Genomic DNA, 21032 nt, shown 5'->3' with positions numbered 1-21032 from the left:
TGAAAACAATGTGATCCCTCTGTGGATATAAGCAGCTCATTCTAAGGAAGCTAAAACACAAAAACAAATTGTTAACATTCTATTTCATTTCAGTTCTGGAATTAGATCCCCCTAAATCTTAAACAATGGACCTGACAAACTAATGCCAACTTTAGCATCATAAGATATTAAAAATTTCCCATACTACTGCATTCTTCTGGAAAAATGCAGTTGGAGTGCAGCCCTTTAATTTGACGTGTTTGAAATGTACCTCTATTGAGAGGTCATCACTCCATAAGATCAAAATATTTGTACTTTAGAACAACTGGATACATGATGATAACTCAATGAAAAATACATACAGCCTAAACACTAAAATTACATATCATACACATCTTATTCTCTTACAGCAATATTGTCAAAACCACCAGTATTTATATAGCCATTCTATATTGTATGGACAGACATAGCAGTTTGTAATGGGAAGTCAGAACTTAGGCTTGATCTAGTACACAGTGGACCAACCTACTAACCTGGTCACAGCTGAGCATCAGAGCTGACAGGGGTAGAGCGAGGGCACCTGGCACTAACACTTGTTTGGTTAAAGTGTGTTATTCTGAGTTAACGGATAGTATATAGAGTGCTCCAGGGATAGTGTAGTTTTGTAGGTTAACCTGCAAGTTAGCATGTAGTTAGGCTTCAAATGAACCACAGTACTGTACCACTTATCTTCCAATTTGTAATGACATTTCACAATGTCCTCTACAAAAAAACTTTTCTCCAGACCCAGATTTACACTTTTCTTTCAAAAGGTTACAACATGGATTTAGGGGTTATGGCATAGATTACAGGACAGGTTACAGGGGATGCATGCCAGCCCTGAAATGTACATTCCTGTTAAGGAAAATTTCGCCTCTTATAAGTAAATGGGAGGAGAAAAAAGATTTTAAAAATTCATAAAAATTTTTTTTTACTTTGACCTACTTTTCCCCAAAATGTAATGACATCTATTCTGGGTCACTGGCAATCTATGAACTCAATTTGATATGAATTCAACCAACAGTTTTGCTGCTAGAGTGTTAACAAACAAAGAAAAAAACTAACAAACCAAACCAAAAACAATACCCCTTGCCTTCCCTTTGGAGGGCGGGATAATCATATGTAACTCCAGTTTTATGTATGTGCTTAGCCTATCCGTTCAAAATGTACAACAAAACTCTAACAAAACCCACCTCTAGTATACCATATGTATGCATGCAGGGGCACCACTACCAAATATGGGCCAATTATAAGTAACAAAAATGAAACTTAACATGTTTTTAACATTCGCCTCCCGACTTCTACACCTTTCTTATACAGCGGAGCTTACACGAAATTTTCACAACTTCTTTATCCACTGGGCCCCCTCCGCTGCTCTATGGGCCCCCCCCACAAATACTGGGCCCCGTGAATTTGTCATGTTTAACCCCCCTTATTGGCACCCCAGTATGAGTGTATACTTAGGGTGAAGGAAATCTGATGCATGACTATGAATCTAAACCCACAATACAGTCAATCAATTAATAAATCAAATTTTATTTATATAGTGCCAAATCACAACAAAAGCTATCTCATGACACTTTACACATAGAGCTGGTCGAAACCAGACTCTGTGTCTGTGGAACCAATGCTGTAAGAGCATACAACTGTAAATCAGCCATCAGTGTCACTGCCAATAACGCAGCACACCATGGTCACGTGACCTTGCCACTGCCACTAAACCTCCAGCTTTGTAGAGCTCACTTACCTTTTCAACAAAAACCCCTCCTGTTAGCGGTCATGCTAGTCAATACCTCAAAGTATTGTTGTAAAGCCGTGTTGTGCCACAGCAGTGTTGGTGAGTATTAATCTATATGTGGATCTCAATTAGCTATTTCTTAGCAAACTTTTTTTTAACATGGAAAACCATAAAAATCCAAGACTCGGTATATATTTACATATTTTATGTCTTGTAACAAAACATGAAAATCTCTTTGACCTAAGTGCAAATGCTAACTCTTTTTTTGCTCTTTCAGGTTTTAAGACTCATTTCTGTAGCACTCTATTACATATCTGTCCATCTAAGTTTACATACGTATTGCTTGTTGTAGATTTATATCATGTGCAGATTTACTGTTATGTATTACATATTGTAGTGGACAATGGCAGTGCACAGCTGCAGACATCACATCCAAATACTGAAACATTCAGGAATATATATATATATATAAAATATATATAATAACAATACTAATCTGTTGTTCTTTAATCACTACAATCATTACAATCATTACTTTTATTTTTGATTTCCTTGGTCGTTATGATTTAAACTTTATCATTCATTACTTCTTGAAGCTGTTCATTGATTCTGGTATCCTGACATTCTGCAGATTCTTCTCTCCTGATGGGTGATATTTGAGGCTTTAAGTAGCTGAGCAGGCTACTGAACACAGTGTTCAAACGTGGTTTTGTACAATAGTCAAGCTTTGTGGTCAGTCAACAGCTGTAGTTGTGCGAGCACAGCAGACTGGAGGTCGAATGGAGCTCATCATCCTGCTCCTCTTCCTTCGACAGCCAGTATCGGCGCTCTGCCGGGAGGTGTTAGTGTTTTGGCGCGACAACTTGGCGGCACGACTCGCTGTCTCCTTGATCTGCAGCTCCAGATGTTTCTGGATGGCCAGGCCCAGCTCCTCAGGGTCCACAGAAGCTCCATACACTTCCCATGTCATTCCCTCAGCATCCCACTTCACCTCTTTGACAGGAGACTTGGTGGCACCACCTGATTTCTTGCTTCCATCAGTACTGCTCTTGGCAGTCTGGCTGCAGCTGGTCTCACCCTGGTTCTCATCTGCTAGACAGACCTGGGGAAACACATGAGGAGTGGCACTCTCCCCTGTCTGAACCCCCACATCCCTCAGTTCTTTGTGGGTTGTCATAGTTCCCATGTCGCGGGTTGTACTTGTGATGGAGCTGCAGCATTCCTCACCAAAGTGTCTTTGGGGCTGTGGCAGGGAGTTGATCCATGAGCAGTTCAGGTTGCAGCAGCGCAGCACATGTTTGGCATCCAAGCCGGTCTCGCTGACAGAAGAGATGAGGCGAGGCAGGGTCAGGTGGTTGGTTGCTGCAGGAGGAGGTGCTGCTGTAGCCTCTGAAGCTGTCAGACGTGGCATTAGCTGAGAGGGGGCTGGGATAGGCTGCGGGTGGCAATAGGCTGCAAATGTGTCCTCAAAATTGGCATGATTTATATAAGAGTAGCAGAGAGCCTTGTCGCATGGAGCCAGAGGATGGGTCTGTTCTTTTGGATCCTGTTCTACCTTTGCTGAAGTTGCTGGGACAGTAGAGCTGCACACACAGTGGCCTTGCAGCTGCTGCAGGAATCTGCTATCTACACTGCTGGCCCCTTGAGACATAGTTGTGACAAGATTGCACCGCTGCAGCTGCATGGGCTGCTTGCCCACTAACTTAGAGCCATTAGCTTCTTGGATAGTTTTATCTCTTCCATGGCAAGAAAGTCTACAAATGTCAGGAGCTTGGGGGGCACCTTCCTGTTTAACCAAAGGAAGTGTGTCAGAGTGACTCCTGGTGACGGGCAGGCAGGCTGGCTTTATACACTGTACAGTTTGGCTTTCATTGGCTGAAGTTGCCATTTTGTCTTGGTGATGGGAAGTCTCAACTAGACTGACAGGGCGGCCCAAAGCTCTGGAGGGTTCACAGATTTCAGAAACAAAAGGTTGTCCATCAGCTTTTACACTGCTGCAGTCAGTGTCTCTGTTCATACAAGACATTGGGTGGTCCTTGCAGGTGTCATTGAGGGTCTCCTTGGGATTTGGTTGAGTGGCATCAGCCCCCCTGGATGTTGTGGATCCCTCTGTAGCACTTTCTGAGGAGGGAGAGGGATGGGGCTGAGCAGAGAGGCTTGGTTCCACAGAAACAGCTCCCCCCAGTGGGCACAGCTCACACAAAGGATGGCCAGCCTCTGCCATGGAGGACCTTAAAAAACAAACACAAGTACATGTAACATCCATCATGATATCACTCACACACAAAAAATTCAGAGAATATCTCTCTAATATTAAACATGCATCATTCAGGAGCTAATATCCTTTGGTTACTGCGTTTTCAAATTCTTTATGGATGATTTTACACTCTTTACATGTTTAATTCCAGCAAAGCATTTAGATTAAATAACACTTTGATAATGATTAAATGATGATAATAACCAAAAATGAAAGATGAAGCCAGTGTGGAAGCACCCAAAATGGTTCCACGATCCCATTCAGTTCCTTATACCCCCCACCCCCCCACCCCGTCCACTCATGATAAAATATTTAAACCTACAGCATTAAAGAACATGTACAGTCAGGTACAAATAGCAGTTTTGGTCTTCATTAGTTCAATAGTTAATTTCACTGTTCGTGACAATTGTACAGGTAGTGATTCTTTAACTCTCAAAGACCCAAATTCATCTACTGATCTAAAATGTCTAATAACTTTTAAAACACTAATTCTATTTAATACAATGTAATGTTTCAGGAATAGTGTTCCTCATCTTCTCAGCAGCATTAGATGTCTTTTACAGATGCCTCCAGAGTCTCTGTAGTGAACATGGAAAAATTGTCATTTTCTGCCACATAGAGGCTTGTTTTCATGTAGAATTAATGATATATTTTTGCTCAAAATGTCATGTTTTCTTCAATTGTCCCTGTTTTGAAATAATAACCCTTTGAATTTACCTAGTTTTTATGAAAATCTACATGGTCAGGGAATTAAATATAGGAAAATACCTGATTTTCCATTTAAAGAAATGCAAAGGGTAATATTAAAATATATGATGATAAGTCACTTAGGAAAGGTTAAATGTTTTGTTTTAAATGTATTTAGAAGTCATAACAATTCTAGATTTTCAAGGGTTTCTAATATGAAATGGAAAAAAGAAAGAAGAGGAAGTTCAGGTAATGCTAATCTATAAATATGTCTGGCTCTTGTACATATGATTCATCTCATTGTTTATTTTTATTAGATTCTCATTACAGTGGTTGCACATGCTAATTTCTATGTTCACATAATGATATATTTTGCTGAAATATATCTTTGTCTGTTTTCGTATAATAACTTCTGAATTTACTCTGAGCTTTTATGAACATTTTCATAATCAGGAAATTAAATATAGAAAAATGTCTGATCTTTGCCAAAAAATGCAAATGTAAATGAATGTAGATGAATGTCTGGGTCTTATGGGTTGAATCAGATTAAGACTTAAAATTATGCCTAATCAAGTTCTTGGCCATTGTCTGTTTATGTCTGGCTTGCTGTAAGAGATATTTCTATTATGACAATATAATAAATACCATGGTATAAAGAGAATGGGACTGTTTCTTTACTACTGGGTGTGTGTTGAGTTGTTTATTTGATCAGCGCCTGCCTGAATTTAAAAAAAAATCTCAAATCTCAAAAATCTCATTTCCTTTCTCCTTAAATTTTATGTCAGGCACAGGATGGTTTACAGCCTGTTAACCTTTGAGAAAAAAAAAATATGAACAAACATGACTTTACATCAGGTTCAATACAATACTGAAAATATTTTACTATAAATAAACCATAATCAAATGATACATTTTTCTGAATCTGTTTTGAAATATTAATTCTAAATTAAGATTTTTGATTGATTTGTTTTTAAATGTTTAAATTAAGATTTTAGATGTAAATTAGATTTTTAATATGTATCTAGAGATGTAACGATTACTGGTATAATGATAAACCATGGTAAAATCACGTTTAAATTCTAATTATCATGATAACCGTGTTTGATTACCGCACTTTTCCGGAGAAAACACTTATGGAAAGATCTGCTTTTATGTCAAATATTTGAGTATAGTTTTAATTTATTAAAATTTTAATTTTATATACCTAATATTTGGAACCAATATTCACTTTTAAAGTCTTTGAAAAGGTTCATTAAACATCTGTGTGTTATTTATGCAATAAATTATATACATTTTTCAAATCAGATTTTATATATTTTTTGTGTTTTCTGTCCTTTTATGTTTTTATAGTAGGTTAAAGTGAAAAAAGTAATAGACGGATGATATAGATGAAGCTGTGCTGAAAAAACAGATACCAAACATGGGCAAAGTAAACATTTGTTTAAATAGTATATAAAGGCAAAATCAAAAGTACTGAAAAACACACAAAAAAGGGCTCAGACCACTAAGGGTTAATACTTGAATGTTTCTGTCAAGAGAAAATATATTGTGGCAATTATTTTATTTGGTTTTTTGGTTGCTGTTTTTTTTTTTTTTTTTTTTTTAAATACAACTTGGTTAAATTATTTCAGTGTGTGTATTTACTTGTATTTACTGTGTATGTACTTTTTGAACATTTTGAGCACAATTTCAACAATACCGCGATAATAATGATAACCGTGATAATTTTGGTCACAATAACTCTGATATGAAATTTTCATATCGTTACATCCCTATATGTATCTACAAATTGCCCAAAAAAACTTTTAGTTTAAATAAACTAAAACAAATTACCTAATGAAATACCAATCCCTATATATTTATAAACTAAACAAACAAAATAATTACATAACATTCTATATATTGTCACAATCAAACCTTTCAAATCCAACTCAAATCTATGCAGGATTTAACAAACTATCTGAACTAACAGACTGCAAACTTTTGTTAAAATAGTTACAAATTCTTTCCAATGTTTTTTCTGTGGGTGTTTGCATTGATCTCCTCTGCCAGTCTATAAATGAATGCTAGTTGTTCAAGGCCCCCCCCCCCACACACACACCTTTACCTGAGACAGATAAAGCTGACTTGCCACACCTATTTAACAACTTATTTGTTAAACCTCCTGCATCTCTGAATGGTGTATAAAAAGGTAATGCAACTTTGTCCTGAGGAGAAGGTAATGAGGATAAGATTAGATTACTATTACACACAATTAAACTCTGAAATGACCTCAATACATAAATGCAAAGTAAAACCTTTGAGGGACATTTGTTCTGGCTGTTTATCTACAAACCATTCTAACTTCAAATAACATAAAATTGAAAATAGTGGACAATAATTTCAAATCAATTTTCATGGTCAAACGCACAAATCAATATTAGAGCTGAAACAAGTAACTGACTAATTGACTTGAATCGATTAAAGAAAATATTTGATTACAATTTTCCTGAATCGAAGCTTTGTTTCCTTAATGTCGCTGCTGCTACACATTGATTCCTCTGTTGTGTTTCACATGGATGCTTATTGTGATGCACATGACGCCAAAATCAACACAAACAAAGCACTTGGAGAGCGCAGACCTCCACCAAGAAAGATCTGCAACACCACACCCCCCCAATCATCACCAAAATTTAATCATTTGTTCCTTGTGCCAGTATCAACATTTCCTGAAAATTTCATGAAAACCTGTCCATAACTTTTTGAGTTATCTTGCTAACAAACAAACAAACAAACAAACACACAAAGCAAAGTGATCACAATACCTCCTGGCGGAGGCAACAACACGGAGTGTAGCTCAGAACAGATGAGGATAGAAAGGCAGAAAATATTTATGTGCTCACTTTTCTACATTGGAATCATCACTTACTCTTTTGAACTTTCAATTGTTCACACAAACATTAAAAATACTTGTCTTTATTTTTTGGCAATCTACTGCCACAGTACTGTGGCACAAATTATTGGTTTGTCCATTGCCACAGAGCCAATCAAATGTTGGCATTTGTACTAGAGCCAATCATGGATACTGTTCCATGAACTCATTCACCCCTTGTTGCCACAGTACTGTGGTGATATATGGCGTATACTTCAGTGCATTCTTTTGTGCATTTTGCTACCACAGTACTGTGGCAATTGATGGAAGATATGACAAATTAGTGATAGTATATAGTATAGATAAGGAATTATTGTTCTAAATACTCTATATGCTGTTTTATGGTGTTCTTTGCTCATTGCAGTCAGTGAGATTGAGGCTGGAAAAAGTGGGCGGAGCTACATGTTAGATGCAGCAGTGTGCTGTGTGAGTTCAGTGTCAGTTCAGTGTATTGAGTGCTGTGGTACAAATTCTGCTCTCTGAACATTGTCCCAGTGGCTGATTTATATCAATGTTGGATTTACCTACTGGCACCATTGGCGCCATGCCCCCGCCTCCCACTGCCCGTTTGAAAATTTTCAGAAAAAAAAAAAAAGCTATTTCAACTGGGAATTGAATCCAAGTCTGCCGTGTTGCAGTCTGATACGTACCAAGTGAGATAAATCTCCACTGTGCTTATATCTGACCTATTTGCTATTTTGCCTTCGTAGCTTTCAGAATGTAACAAGTTACCAGTCTAGACATGATATAACGAGGGCACTGATTGGCTCTGTGGTAACAGACAAACCAATATTTCATGCTACAGTACTGTGTCAGTAGCTACTTGGTTATTTTTTTCAGTTGTATGTTAGTTCCATGTTCAGTTGTTAGTTTGTTGGATCCAAATGTGTTGAAGACTGCGGTGCACATATTGTTTGTAGATGTCATTGGACTTGTTTGTTGTTGTCTATATCTATAGATATTTTTATGTATACTTTTATACTGTTGTTATTGTTGTTATTTCTATATACGTAGATGTTTTTATATATCCTTTTACTTTTATGCTTTTTGTAGTTGTTGTTTCAGCTGGTTCTGGAATAAAGGACAGGTTGTTGTTTTTTTTATTCCTGTTAATTACTTTCAAAAAAGCTTTTGACAAGAATTTCTAAAAAAAAAAAAAAAAAAACAGTAACTTTAATAATAAATTTAATAAGTAATATTTTAATTAAATCCCTACAAATAATTATTAATTAATCAAAAAACATTTAATGCAAAATAAGTGTTTACATAAATATTCACCATCTTGAAGTTAGTAATCATTCTGAGTCTATGTGCATAGGTCATAGTCAGCCTTAAACATCTGGACAATGTAGTTTTACTGCATTCATCTTTGCAAATTGCTGAAGCTCTGTTAGGTTGCATGGAGTGTCTTCTTCTTTGAAATGGATATTGTAATTTTTTTACATTCAAGAAAATAAAACAAAGACAAATATAAAATTAAATTAAACAAATACTCATCACTATTAGTCATCAGTCTAAGGTATGGTTAAAGACAGTCTGATGACCATGGGAACAAAGGATCTTCTATAACGTTCAGTTCTGCATCTTAATGAGTCGAGCCGTCATTTCCAGTTGCTTCTCTGTTCTGTTAGAATGTGGTGAAGAGGATGAATCAGATTGTCAAAGGAAATTAGGATGGTACACCGTATTCAGTGTGCATGTCTCCCATCAGACCAGGTTCTCTATCACCACTGTGTCTGTGCTTGGAGACCAGTCCATGTTTTGTCCAGATTGACACAAGATACTTGTATGTCAGCACCACCTCAATGTCACTAATGCTGACTGGATGAAGAGTGTGCTTTGACTTTAGTGAATCTGTCATCATGAAGCTTGAAATCCTCAAGATGTTTGGTGGGAGGCAGTTTTGTGACTCCCCCTTCCTGTCCATTAATAATACACATCACAATAGCAGTGTCACTGGAGTTAAAATGTACTCTTCCGGTCAGATAATCTGTGATCCAGGAAACAAAGACATGATCCACCCCCACTCCTTGGACCTAGTCCTTGAGGATGGAGGGATAGATTGTGTTGATCTCACTTGAAAAACCAAAGAACATAATTCTCACATAACCACCAGACTCATCCAGATGGCGATGATGACAAACTTTATTTTCAACACAAGAAAGGAAAAAAAATTATTAAACCCCCCCCACAAATTTCAATAGAACACTCCAGAATACATAAAGCAAATAACTAAGGCCATACAAAAATGCCATACAAAATATTCAGTTATTTCAGTAGAGTTCATAAATAGCAGTTTTTGTCTGAAATGGAGTAGGAAGAAGCTGAGGTTATCTTGTCCCACCCCAATTTTATGTTACTTGACTAATCAATGTAATTCAGTACACAAAAATAGGTCAACGTTCAGCCCTCAAAAGAAAGAAAACAAAGCAAAGCAGCATCAGCAGCTGTAACCATTACACTATTTGTGTTGTTACTAAGCCTCTGAAATCTAAAAAACAAAAATTTTAATACATCTTCTTAAATTTAAGACGGTTTTTACTCTGATATTTTCTTCTACACATTCCACAGAACCACTCCACAATGTTAAATGCACAGCTTCTTAAGGTCCTTGTTCTTGTAAATTGCTGTTTCATATTTAATTTCACTCTGTACTTAAAAACCACCCGCTCTATCTGTAAATAGATTCAGTATATTACTTGGAAGTACATTATTCCTCACTTTGTATGCTATTTATACTGCTTTAAATTCCACCAGATCCCTAAACTTGAATGTACATGACAATAAGATAGTTTAAAAGTAGTTTAATGGTATTTTCCAGATATTGTGTATTGTTTTTTGCCTGTAGTGCTTTGTTAGTAGTTTGTAGGTTGGTTTTGAATAATTTAAAAAGGGAAACACAAGTTCAATTTCTAAATAACATAAATATAGTTTAGTTCAAATGAGATGATTGTTTATTTAAATCAAATCATACATTTAAAAAAAATTACTCATCTCTGTTGTAACTTCCTCTAGAGGCCTCTGCAAATTTTCCCCATAACAAAAAGTATTTGTTGTCACCCCCCCGACCCCCCCCAAAAAAATTCTCACAACAAACCGTTCACACATATTGCAGCTTATTTTGGCATTGATCCAGCTGATGTCATCATGTCTATGCGTGTGCGGATGTCAGCATAGACACAGACAGCATAGACAAATTTTGGCCATTTTAAGTAAATGGGAAAAAAAAGATTTAAAAAATTCTTAAAGAATTTGTACTTTGAGCTACTTTCTCCAAAATGCAATTACATCTAGTCTGGGTCACTGGTCTATAAACCCAATTTGGTAATAATTCTGACACCTGGTTTTCCATTTATTACCTCCGCTACAAAGGTTATGTTTTTGCCGGCGTTAGTTTGTCTGTCTGTCTGTGTGCAAGATAACTCAAAAAGTTATGGACGGATTTGGATGAAAATTTCAGAAAATGTTGATACTGGCACAAGGAAAAAATGATTAAATGATTAAATTTTGGTGGTGATTAGTGGTGTGTGTGTGTGTGGGGGGGGGGGGGGCACTGATCTGCCTTGGCGGAGGTCTGCGCTCTCCAAGTGCTTTTCTAGTACATAAATGAAACCATTTGAAACCCAACACTGACCCCTCTGGAGCACCACAGATAATGTTAAGTAATGCTATGGTGACCTTAAGTTGAGATAAGAGTAGATTCAGTTTAGCATGTATGTAGAGGACAGTGTCATCCACAGTATGTTCTTTGTTTGACATGGGGTCTCAGCAGACACAGAAGCAGCCGCTCTGGGTTCTTCATAATGTGTGATATTAGTGCCAAATTGTACAAAGTACATGGTGTTTTCTATAGAGCCTGAACATTCCCCAACAGTAGATTCAGGCTGAAGATCTTCTGGGGAGGTTCTCACAGTTGGGCAGCTTTGAACACACACCATCTGGGCCAGATGTTTTCCAAGGATGTAGTTTCTATAGTTCCATCCTCAACCCTGTTACTGTGAATGGGTGTGACTGGACCTGGTGTGGCAGCATAAAACCTACTGAAGAGTGGGTTGAGTTCATTGTCTCACACATCACATCACCCGCTATTGCCTGGCTCTTCTTTTTCTTGTATCCAGTGATGGCATTCAGTCCCCTTCACACCTCTCTGATGTTGTGCCTGCTTAGGTGTTAGGCCTGTTTCAGTCTCCTCTTTAGCTCATGTTGCACATGTTTGGGTCTTTCTCTGGTCATTTTTAAATGGTTTAGGATTGTTTTAATATGACTGGTGATTCAGAGTTTGTACTGAAGAAATGGCGTACAGTCTTTGTAGGTATAATAATGCCACTACAGAAGTTGACATCATCTGTAATGCAATAAACCGTTCTGTCAATGTCCATGCTGTTCTCATCTGTTTGCCGTGATAAATTCAAATCTATGCATTCAAAATACTGTCAGAGGTGGGTTGGCAGTTGAAGCTTACTTCAGTACACAGGTTGTATAACAGGTCTGCAGAAAATCCATGGTGTGATCTGATCTGCTTAGTGGTGGCAAAGCAGTAGCACTGTAAGCCTCAGAAATCGCAATGAATGCAAAAGGACAGGGGTGTCAAACATATGGCCCATGGACCAAAACTAGCCCACCAAAGGGTCCAACTCTGGGGTGAATTTGTGGAATGCAAAATGGCACTGAAGATATTAACAATTAAGGACATCAAAGTTCAGGGTCCACATTCGGCCCAATTCATTCTCAAGTAGTTCAGACCAGTAAAATACTATCAGAATAACCTATAAATAATGATAGCTCCAAATATTTCTGTTTGTTTTTGTGTGAAAAAAAGTAAAAATATGTGAAAATGTTTACATTTACAATCTGTTTTCCAAAAAAAGGAATAACATGAACAGCCATGTACAACCTGAAATGTCTTAAGAAAAACAAGTGTAATTTTACCAATATTCTGCCTGTTACTAAATGTTTTCTATCTTTGCAGAGCCACTGTGATCTGCAATTTGTAATGCACATATGTTAAGATGATGCATAATATTGTTAAAATTTCACTTATTTTTCAGAAGAAATTTCAGGTTGTTCATGTTATTCACATTTTTTTAAAGGATAGTTTGTAGGTGTAAACATTTTCATAATGTAATTTTACTTTTTTTACTCTAACACAGAGAAAAGTTTGGTGTTGACATTTTATGGGTTATATTTTTTACCCCAACCTCCCCAGTTTGTACACACCAGGAATTCCGTCCTTCCTTGCGGTCATCCTTCCGTCTGTCTAATATTTTGTCCAACCCATTTGTCACAGACTGTTCACCCAATTCTTTTCGAATTGGACACACATGTTCGTCACCACGAGGAGAGATGCAGAGTTTGATGCTTAAATGTAATTTTAAAAAAAAATATTATTATTATCATTATCATTATTATTATTATTATTATTATTATTATTATTATTATTATTATCTTTCTTTTTTTTTTTTTTTAGACTTTGACAATTTCAACTTGGAACACTTGTTCAACCCATTTCTCAGACACTATTACACATGTTCTTTACATGTGCCTTTCTCCCACTTATTGCATTTGTTTTGTTTTGTTTTGTTTCGTTTTACAAATTTTTGATAAGATTGAAAATTAAGGGCGTTTTCATACTGCATACCTGAGTCCACTGGACCCCAAAATCAGCTTCATTTTATCAATGTGAATGCAAACGATCCGTGCACAAGTACCGTACCCAAGTCCAGCTCAGAAGGTAGTCCTGGGTATGGACTGCGTGGACTCCAGTACAATATGATGCAGCGTGAAAGCAATCCGTGCCTGAGAACGGATGTGACCTAATCACCGCTCTGACAGCGGAAGTGACTTAGTCACCATGAGACCATAGACAGTGCTCCTGCTGTCACCTGAAAAAGCCTCGCATCCACACAGCATGAGCTCACCTTACCGACCGAACCCCTTGGTGATATATCAGGGACAACGAAGGTCGCTCTTCTTCACTTTGCCTCAAACAGGCTAACATTGTAGACAAATGAACAGAACAGTCGCTCGGTTGATAATGTAAGGGTTTGTCGTCTTCTGACTTCCATGTTTGTTGGATAGTGACAGAATTCCTTCTACACCACCACCTACTGTTTCTGCCCTGTAACACCCACTCGTACTTGGGCACCAGCCGCGGTGTGTGCTTGTGAACGCAACATCTGTGGGACAGGTGTGAACATATCCAGGAATGACACATATCCATATACCCAGTGTGACAACACCCTAAGACTTATAAAGAATCCCTGGGTAGGCAGGGAACAGTGAACAGGAGGGGTAAAGTATTGTGCGACCGGGCGTCAGCATTCATATTCTCTGCTTACTTTTTCACTTATTACTTTACTGGTCTGGCCCATTTAAGATTATATTGGGCTGTATGTGGTCCCTGAACTAAAATGAATTTGACACCCCCGCATTAGCATGTTGGATTTGTGTTTTAGTAACAGTCTTATAGACGACTTCATATGGTTTGGAATCCACTACTCTGGGCATTAACAACAATGGCAATGATATGTGTGAACTTTGTAAGGTCTGAGCCTCACTGCTAACAGTTCAATATCCTCATAGCAGATTTTTTGTGAATCTGCTATTAATAATATGACCAGTAATATGGCTTGGGATACACCACCTGTTGTTTAGATACAGAACATCTCCTTCTCTAACCCTTTTTGGTAGTTCTTCTAAGTTCAACAGGACTGGTTTTGCTCCTTTGAAAACGTTTCGTCTCTCATCCAAGAGACTTCTTCAGTTCTAATAAGTGGTGGGGGGAAACTGGATTTATAAATCTGTGGGGGGAGTGGTCTGTGTAGGTGTTAATCCATATGCTAATGAATTTAAGTGTTAACGTCATAGAGAGGGGGGGGGGCCTGGGGGGCCAGGTCATTGGTGGGTATTGTGTGTGAGTTTCAGGGTTGTTGAGAAGAAAAACTCACAGGATTTTGTCAACAAGGTCAAGGAAGTAACGATGGAACCAGATGAAACAATGGTTTCGTATGATGTCACCTCACTTTTCACCAGCATTCCCACCCAGGAACCAGTGCAGACAGTGAAGGGACAATTTCTACCGGACCACACACTCACCACTAGAACCAGCCTTAACCCAGAACAAATATCCTCGATGCTTGAGCTCTACCTGAGTTCTACATGCTTCCGGAATAATGGAGACTTTGACATCAAACAAAAGCAAGGCTGCGCCATGGGCTCCCCAGTCTCACCCATAGTAGCCTATATATACATGGAAGAAATGGAACACAGGGCTCTGAGTACCTACAAAGGATCAGTTCCCAGTCACTGGTTCAGATACATGGATGACACCTGGGTCAAGATAAGAAAAGGAGACCTGGACACCTTCATTGCACACATCAACTCAGTGGACCAGAATATCGAGTTCACACAGGAAGATGTCCAAAACAACAGCCTGCCCTTTCTGGATTGCAACATCCACATCAACAACGACAGAGGATCAACCATATACATATACAGGAAACCGACCCACACAGGCTAATATCTCCTTTTTGATTCTCACCACCCACTGGAACACAAACTGGGAGTCATGAGAACCCTCAACCACAGAGCAAAAGAAATTCCTACAGAGGCTGAAGGGAAGGAGAAGGAAGAACCACAGGTCAAGAACTGGTAGATCCGAAGCTTTTTCAGGAGACAACAGGAGCACTGTCTATGGTCTTATGGTGATTAAGTCACTTCTGTTGTCAGAGTGGTAATCAGGTCACGTCCATTCTCGGGCACGGATCGCTTTCACACGCATCCACACAGTCCGTACCCAGGACTACCTTTTCAGCTGGACTCAGGTACGGTACTTGCGCACGGAACGTTTGCATTCACATTGATAAAATTAATTGGACTTTGGGGTCCAATGTACTCGGATACGGACTCAGGTACGCAGTGTGAAAACACCCTCAGTGTCCAGTCCATCTCAGCCCAGGTAAGTGGACAAAACAAATGAGGTTTCATCACTACCAGGCTGTTCCAGCCTGGTAGTGATGAAAAAGTTAGTTATCAGATTGGACCACTGGAATGATACATGATCTTTGAGAAAGCTATCAGTGAAAATTTGCTATAGGTACCCTTTAAGAATAATTAGCAAAATGTAGAAAAAGTGCAAAAAAAAAAAAAAAGGGTACAATGTGCAGTGAAATGGCTTAAAATACGTAACCTCGTTCTATCACTACTAGTAATGTCAATGTTTTAGTCTACTGTTGAGTTTATCTCAAGCTACCTTTGTTTTCACTTTGCAGCCCTTTAGACCTATAGGGCTGTATTTTCATTTCAGTGCCACTTGCCACTGTGGTTAGTTGGGACTCGTACTTCTCATGTAGGATAGATCATCAGCAGTTCATGTGACTTATCACATGTTTGACCTGAGCAATTACTTCACTTGTCTTGCTTTCCTTTCACCAGGGACTGGATTTGATTGAGGTCCTGTCCATACAAAGACGGTCCACAAAAGTTTTGTATCAGATAGGCCTGTTGTCCACACAAAACTGGTGTTTTCAGTCACTGAAACTGCACCTTTTTGAAACTGGGTCCCAGAGTGCATGAATTTTAAAACCCTGGTTTTGCATTTTCATCTGCATCATCTGTTTCTAAAACAATGGTGTCATAGCCCCACCTCTGTAGCCTTTCACCCTGGAAGCAAGACACCACTTCATAACGACAACAATGGTAGACTACAGAGTAGTGCTCTTGCTACAACTTCTATTGAGCTTAATAGAAATATTGAATCAAAGTCGTTGGCTACACTTTCATTACAATGAGCAACAAACAACCATAGCTAACAGTATTCACTACATGCTCTTGGATCTACCACGGAGAGTGGTTGTCGTTCTTCTTCTTCTGTAGCCTATGGTTTGTATACAGCGTGCAAGCTTTTTTTATGCTCCATGTTTTCTTCTCCATTTTTTGTGAGTGCATTGCATCGCCACATACAGGCCTGGCATTTGTATTACATCGTTTTCGGTCATTTTCAGTGGTTTTGTGTGGATGCCGATATTTCCTGATACAACGCTGTGTTTACAGAGCGCTTATTTGAAAATGACAAAGAAAAGATCAGATAGGAAAAGATGTGGTTTCGTGTGGACATGACTTGAGTTTTACCATGGAAACTAAGTGCATGAAGATTTGAAGGTTCAGACTCAAGACCTATTTGTTGTTTGTACATATGTGATTTACTCCGAAACCTAGTTGAAACACAAAGAGCTAATTCAAGATTAAGCCTGGCTTTGAACTGGAGATGGAACTTCCCATATGAAGAAGGAGTAACAGACATAAATCTGACATCAGTATTATCATCTCACCCTCGACAGAATGACGAATTTAAAAAAAAAACTGCTGGCAAACTTCCAAAAGAATTATAAATAATGTTTAACCATGACAGAGCCATCAGAGCCATATTTTAATGGACTAATTCCCCATCCACACAAATGCAAATATTTTACAATATTTCTATATCTTGGCCATTTTTGGTCACAAAAACATTTTCCCAAGTGTATCTGTGTGGATAGGGATAGAGCTGAAATAATTCATTGATTAACCGACACAAATATACTATAAAAAATATTAAATTACAGTTTTTCCTGAATTGAAGCTTTGTTTCCTGAATTTTGCTGCCGCTAAACATTGGTTCCATTGTTGCTTATTATGATGCACATGACGCCAGGATCAACACAAACAACATAGAGGAGACAAGGACAAAAAGGCAGAAAATGTCTATATGCTGACTTAACTACATTGGAACGATCACTTGCTCCTTTTAAGCTTTCATGCAAACATTACAAATATTTGTCTTTACTTTTTTTCAGTTGTATGTTACTTCTATTTAAGTTGTAAGTTAGTAAGTTCGATCCAAATGTGTTGAAGACTGCAGTACATTTATTGTTTGTAGATGTCATTGGACTTGTTTGTTTGTTGTTGTTTAAATCTATAGATATTTGTATATATACTTTTATACTGTTGTTTTTTCTACCTAGATATATTTTAAATACCCTTTTACTTTATACTTTATGTGTTGTGGTTGTCATCATTTTCAGACATGTATTTTTCTGGAAAATATCATGAAGCCTGTTTATTGTGGCTTTGTGTAAAGAACATGCGTGAAATGCAAAAAAAAGAGGTACATCTGAAATGTTAAAAAATTGCATCCTATCTGCTATTCTTAACCCCTTAAATCTGACCTCAATGGAAATGTTATGAGCAAAGATTGAGAGGAGAATTCATAAGGACTTGGGAAAGGACACTGCTGAGATGAGAAGATCCAGCTGCATTAACACAAGTAGGATATTATGTACAGTGGCCATGGTGAAACTACAATGTTCTGAAGATCAACTACAAAACGTACATCTTGGGAATTTCCCTCTGTGCATTATTACTGTGTTGTATATGCAATACAACTGTGGACACTGCTGTAAAGAAATATGACATCATCACCAAGAGTGGAACAGAAATAAGTCCTACAGTAAGGCTAAAGCTGCACCACCTACACCACCAGTCATGTTCATTTTCCTGTCCACTCATATTTGTTAATATGAATCCTGAACTGGTATCAAAATAATAAATCTATGTAAGATAAACATAAAGCTACAAATGATGTCCACAAATCTATTAGGCTGCATGCAGTCATTTTTAAAATTACTTTGTGAATTTAAAACCATCTGATATTAAAAAAAAAAAAAAAAATACACATCCTCCAGCCTGATTCAACTACATTTCTCATCCTACTGAATAACTACTTCACTGTTTACAGTGTAGATTTTTTAAGGCTGGAGTGGCTGAAAATTAATGAATGACAGTCCTACAGGCTGTTATATGACTGTCAGCTATATGACTGTACCAGGTTCTGCTGCATCAACGTCACATTTTACACCAGCAGTTGTTTAATGTTCAGAACATTTCATAATATTTGATAGCTGTGGCATGAGATAAAAATTCTTTCTGTCATGTTGATCAACTTGGCCGATGTTGCTAACAGTGACTTGAAGGGGCAGCATTTGCTTCTCTCCTTTGGTAAAGGATGTTCCAGTGTATCGTATGCTTTAGGAGACGATGGAGGAAGCACTGAAGCACCTTTCCTTTGCATTTAGAGAACTGGATCAGCTCTTATAATAGCTCACACTGGGAGACTTTCAAGTGATTTTTCCCTCAGTTAGGAACATTCCCAAGGAAAAAAGGAGTGTTCCAATTCACCCTAGGCATATTAGTCAGTGATGACCAGCAGGAGATCAAGATCAGCGTGGATTCCTTTGAGAGATGGATTGGATTGAAAGTGTTCTCACTGTGGTGAAATCTACTTAACGTAAAAAATACACTTTGACAACTGAGCCAACACTTAGGTTAACTTCAGTTTATAACCTGCTGGACTTCATGAAAGTCTAAAGCATCTTCTACAGCTGATCTTATCTACAGTGTCTGCAGTTTAAAATCCACCAAAAACAATGGTTTGTTCAAGCATTTGTACTGATTTAAGAGTTAGCTGTTCATGTAGATGCCTGAGTGCTCAGGCTGGTCATTACGTTGAAAGCCAGGTAGACATGCCTCTTGTCTTGCTAGCTGCTAATGTGAGCCACCAGTGGGAGCACAGATCACAGAAAATTTATGAACACATTTTGAAGTAGTATATTTTCATCTGAAAAATCATAGTACTATACTCTGTGACCCAGAACAGTAGTCATTTTAAATGTGTAACTTAAAGCTAGGTTTACCATCTACAAACCAGAACCAGAAAAAGCTCCAGGTCTGTGCTGATAGAAACATGGTATGAGATGGGCTGAGTGGGTTCACAGATAAAGACGGCAACAGGTCTGTGTCAGCTGGTAGTGCATTCTAACAGGGACACTATAAAAAATCTGAATATTAAAGATTTGATCAAGCAAATTTTAAATTTTAAAATCTATGTTGTTTACTCACCCTTACACATGACAGTGTGTAAAAAAGAGGCGTGGCGAATGTGACTCATTCAAGAAAACAGGATGCAGTGTCACTCTGGAAACTACCTCAGAAGGTGGGCTGTACCCCCAACCACACAGACCCTCGTCAGTGAACGACACACACACACACACACACACACACACACACACACACACACACACACACACACACACACACACACACCCTAGGACAAACAAATGCACCATCAATTACACGTACACATACATACTAGAGGATGAGGATCTCCTCCATCCTTACCTTACGTGTGCTCAGGCTCTGTACTCCACCTCTGTGTGTTTCAGATGTGTTGGCTGATGGGTGCAGTGCCTTAGAAATCCTTCCTCCTCCTCCTCCTCCTCCTCTTCACATCCACAGGTTAACGCGCCCTCTCTTTCTATCTTTAACTCGGGTCCATTCAGTGGGAAAGTGGGAGTGCTCAGCTGCTCCACAGTCAGCTCTTCCTCTTCAGTCCCTGCCTTTTGTCTCCGTGCCCCCCCTCCCCACCCCCCAGCTGTGCATAAGATGGAGGAGACCTTGAGATAATCCTCTCGTACATCTGATTACAAATGTGAGGATGCAATCTTCAAATCCCTGTTCTGTAACGGAGAGGAGAGGAGAGCTGGTTAGTGCTTGGCTTATCCGCCTGGAGTGGGAGATGAATGGAGGGGGAGGGGGGCAGACAACGACAGCCGGCGTCATCGTCCCTCCACCTGGAGAGATGATGAATGAATGTGTGCACTGCACAGAATCAACAATACAAACCTGTAAACCTTTGTCCTCTTCACCTCTTTATCTTCACACATTTATCTTTTGTCATTTCCACTGTGACCTCAGCTTCTCTTCCTCTCTCTGCTACCCTCCCAGCAACACCAACCCACTCTCAACTCACCCTCCTTGTTGCTATGGAAACTGCAATACTCAATGGGCCTGTGTGTTTTTTCTGGCAGCATTGAGACAGACAGACAGACAGACAGACAGACAGACAGACAGGAGATATAACTGATCAGCTGAGCTCTGCTTGTGTTTATGGTTGATTCAGCTGTGACCAGTTTCACTCACACCTGTGTTTTTTCCACACATTAATATCATACATGAATGTCACGTGTGACACGATGATGATGCGTTCACAGATGGTAGCATCATGTCTGTGACATCACCCGAGGCTTTCTGATGAACCTGTGTAAATGTTTGCTGCTTCACTGAAGCAAATTCATTTGATCAAATAGAAGCTTGGGATTAGAGCCAGAACAATTAATTGATTAATTGACTTGTATTGACTTGAACTGACTAAAAAAAAATTAGATTACATTTTTCCTGAATCAGATTTTTTTTTATATGTACAGGGTGGGGAAGCAAAATTTACAATGAACATTTAGTTGTTTTTTCTCAGCAGGCACTACGTCAGTTGTTTTGAAACCAAACATATATTGATGTCATAATCATACCTGACACTATTATCCATGCCT

General features: G+C 38.4%; 1 protein-coding gene across 1 annotated transcript; it reads right to left on the bottom strand.

Annotated features, from left to right (window-relative positions):
* Positions 1–2027: 2027 nt before the first annotated feature.
* Positions 2028–20378, bottom strand: LOC115434154 (uncharacterized). Its single transcript, XM_030155903.1, has 3 exons — positions 20329–20378; positions 19825–20162; positions 2028–3987 (listed from the first exon to the last, which is right to left on the bottom strand). Exon 3 carries the CDS (start codon positions 3978–3980, stop codon positions 2490–2492), a length of 1491 nt encoding a protein of 496 aa, XP_030011763.1. The 5' UTR covers positions 3981–3987; positions 19825–20162; positions 20329–20378; the 3' UTR covers positions 2028–2489.
* Between the last annotated feature and the right edge of the window lie 654 nt (positions 20379–21032).

Source organism: Sphaeramia orbicularis, chromosome 15, assembly GCF_902148855.1.
Source record: "Sphaeramia orbicularis chromosome 15, fSphaOr1.1, whole genome shotgun sequence".
Lineage (NCBI taxonomy): Eukaryota > Metazoa > Chordata > Actinopteri > Kurtiformes > Apogonidae > Sphaeramia > Sphaeramia orbicularis.
The sequence above is the reverse complement of the archived record's forward strand: the minus strand, read 5'-3'. Positions and strand labels throughout refer to the sequence as shown.

Coding starts and splice junctions, on each gene's coding strand:
- LOC115434154 (XM_030155903.1), bottom strand. CDS start 3,980: ATGGCAGAGGCTGGCCATCCTTTGTGTGAGCTGTGCCCACTGGGGGGA.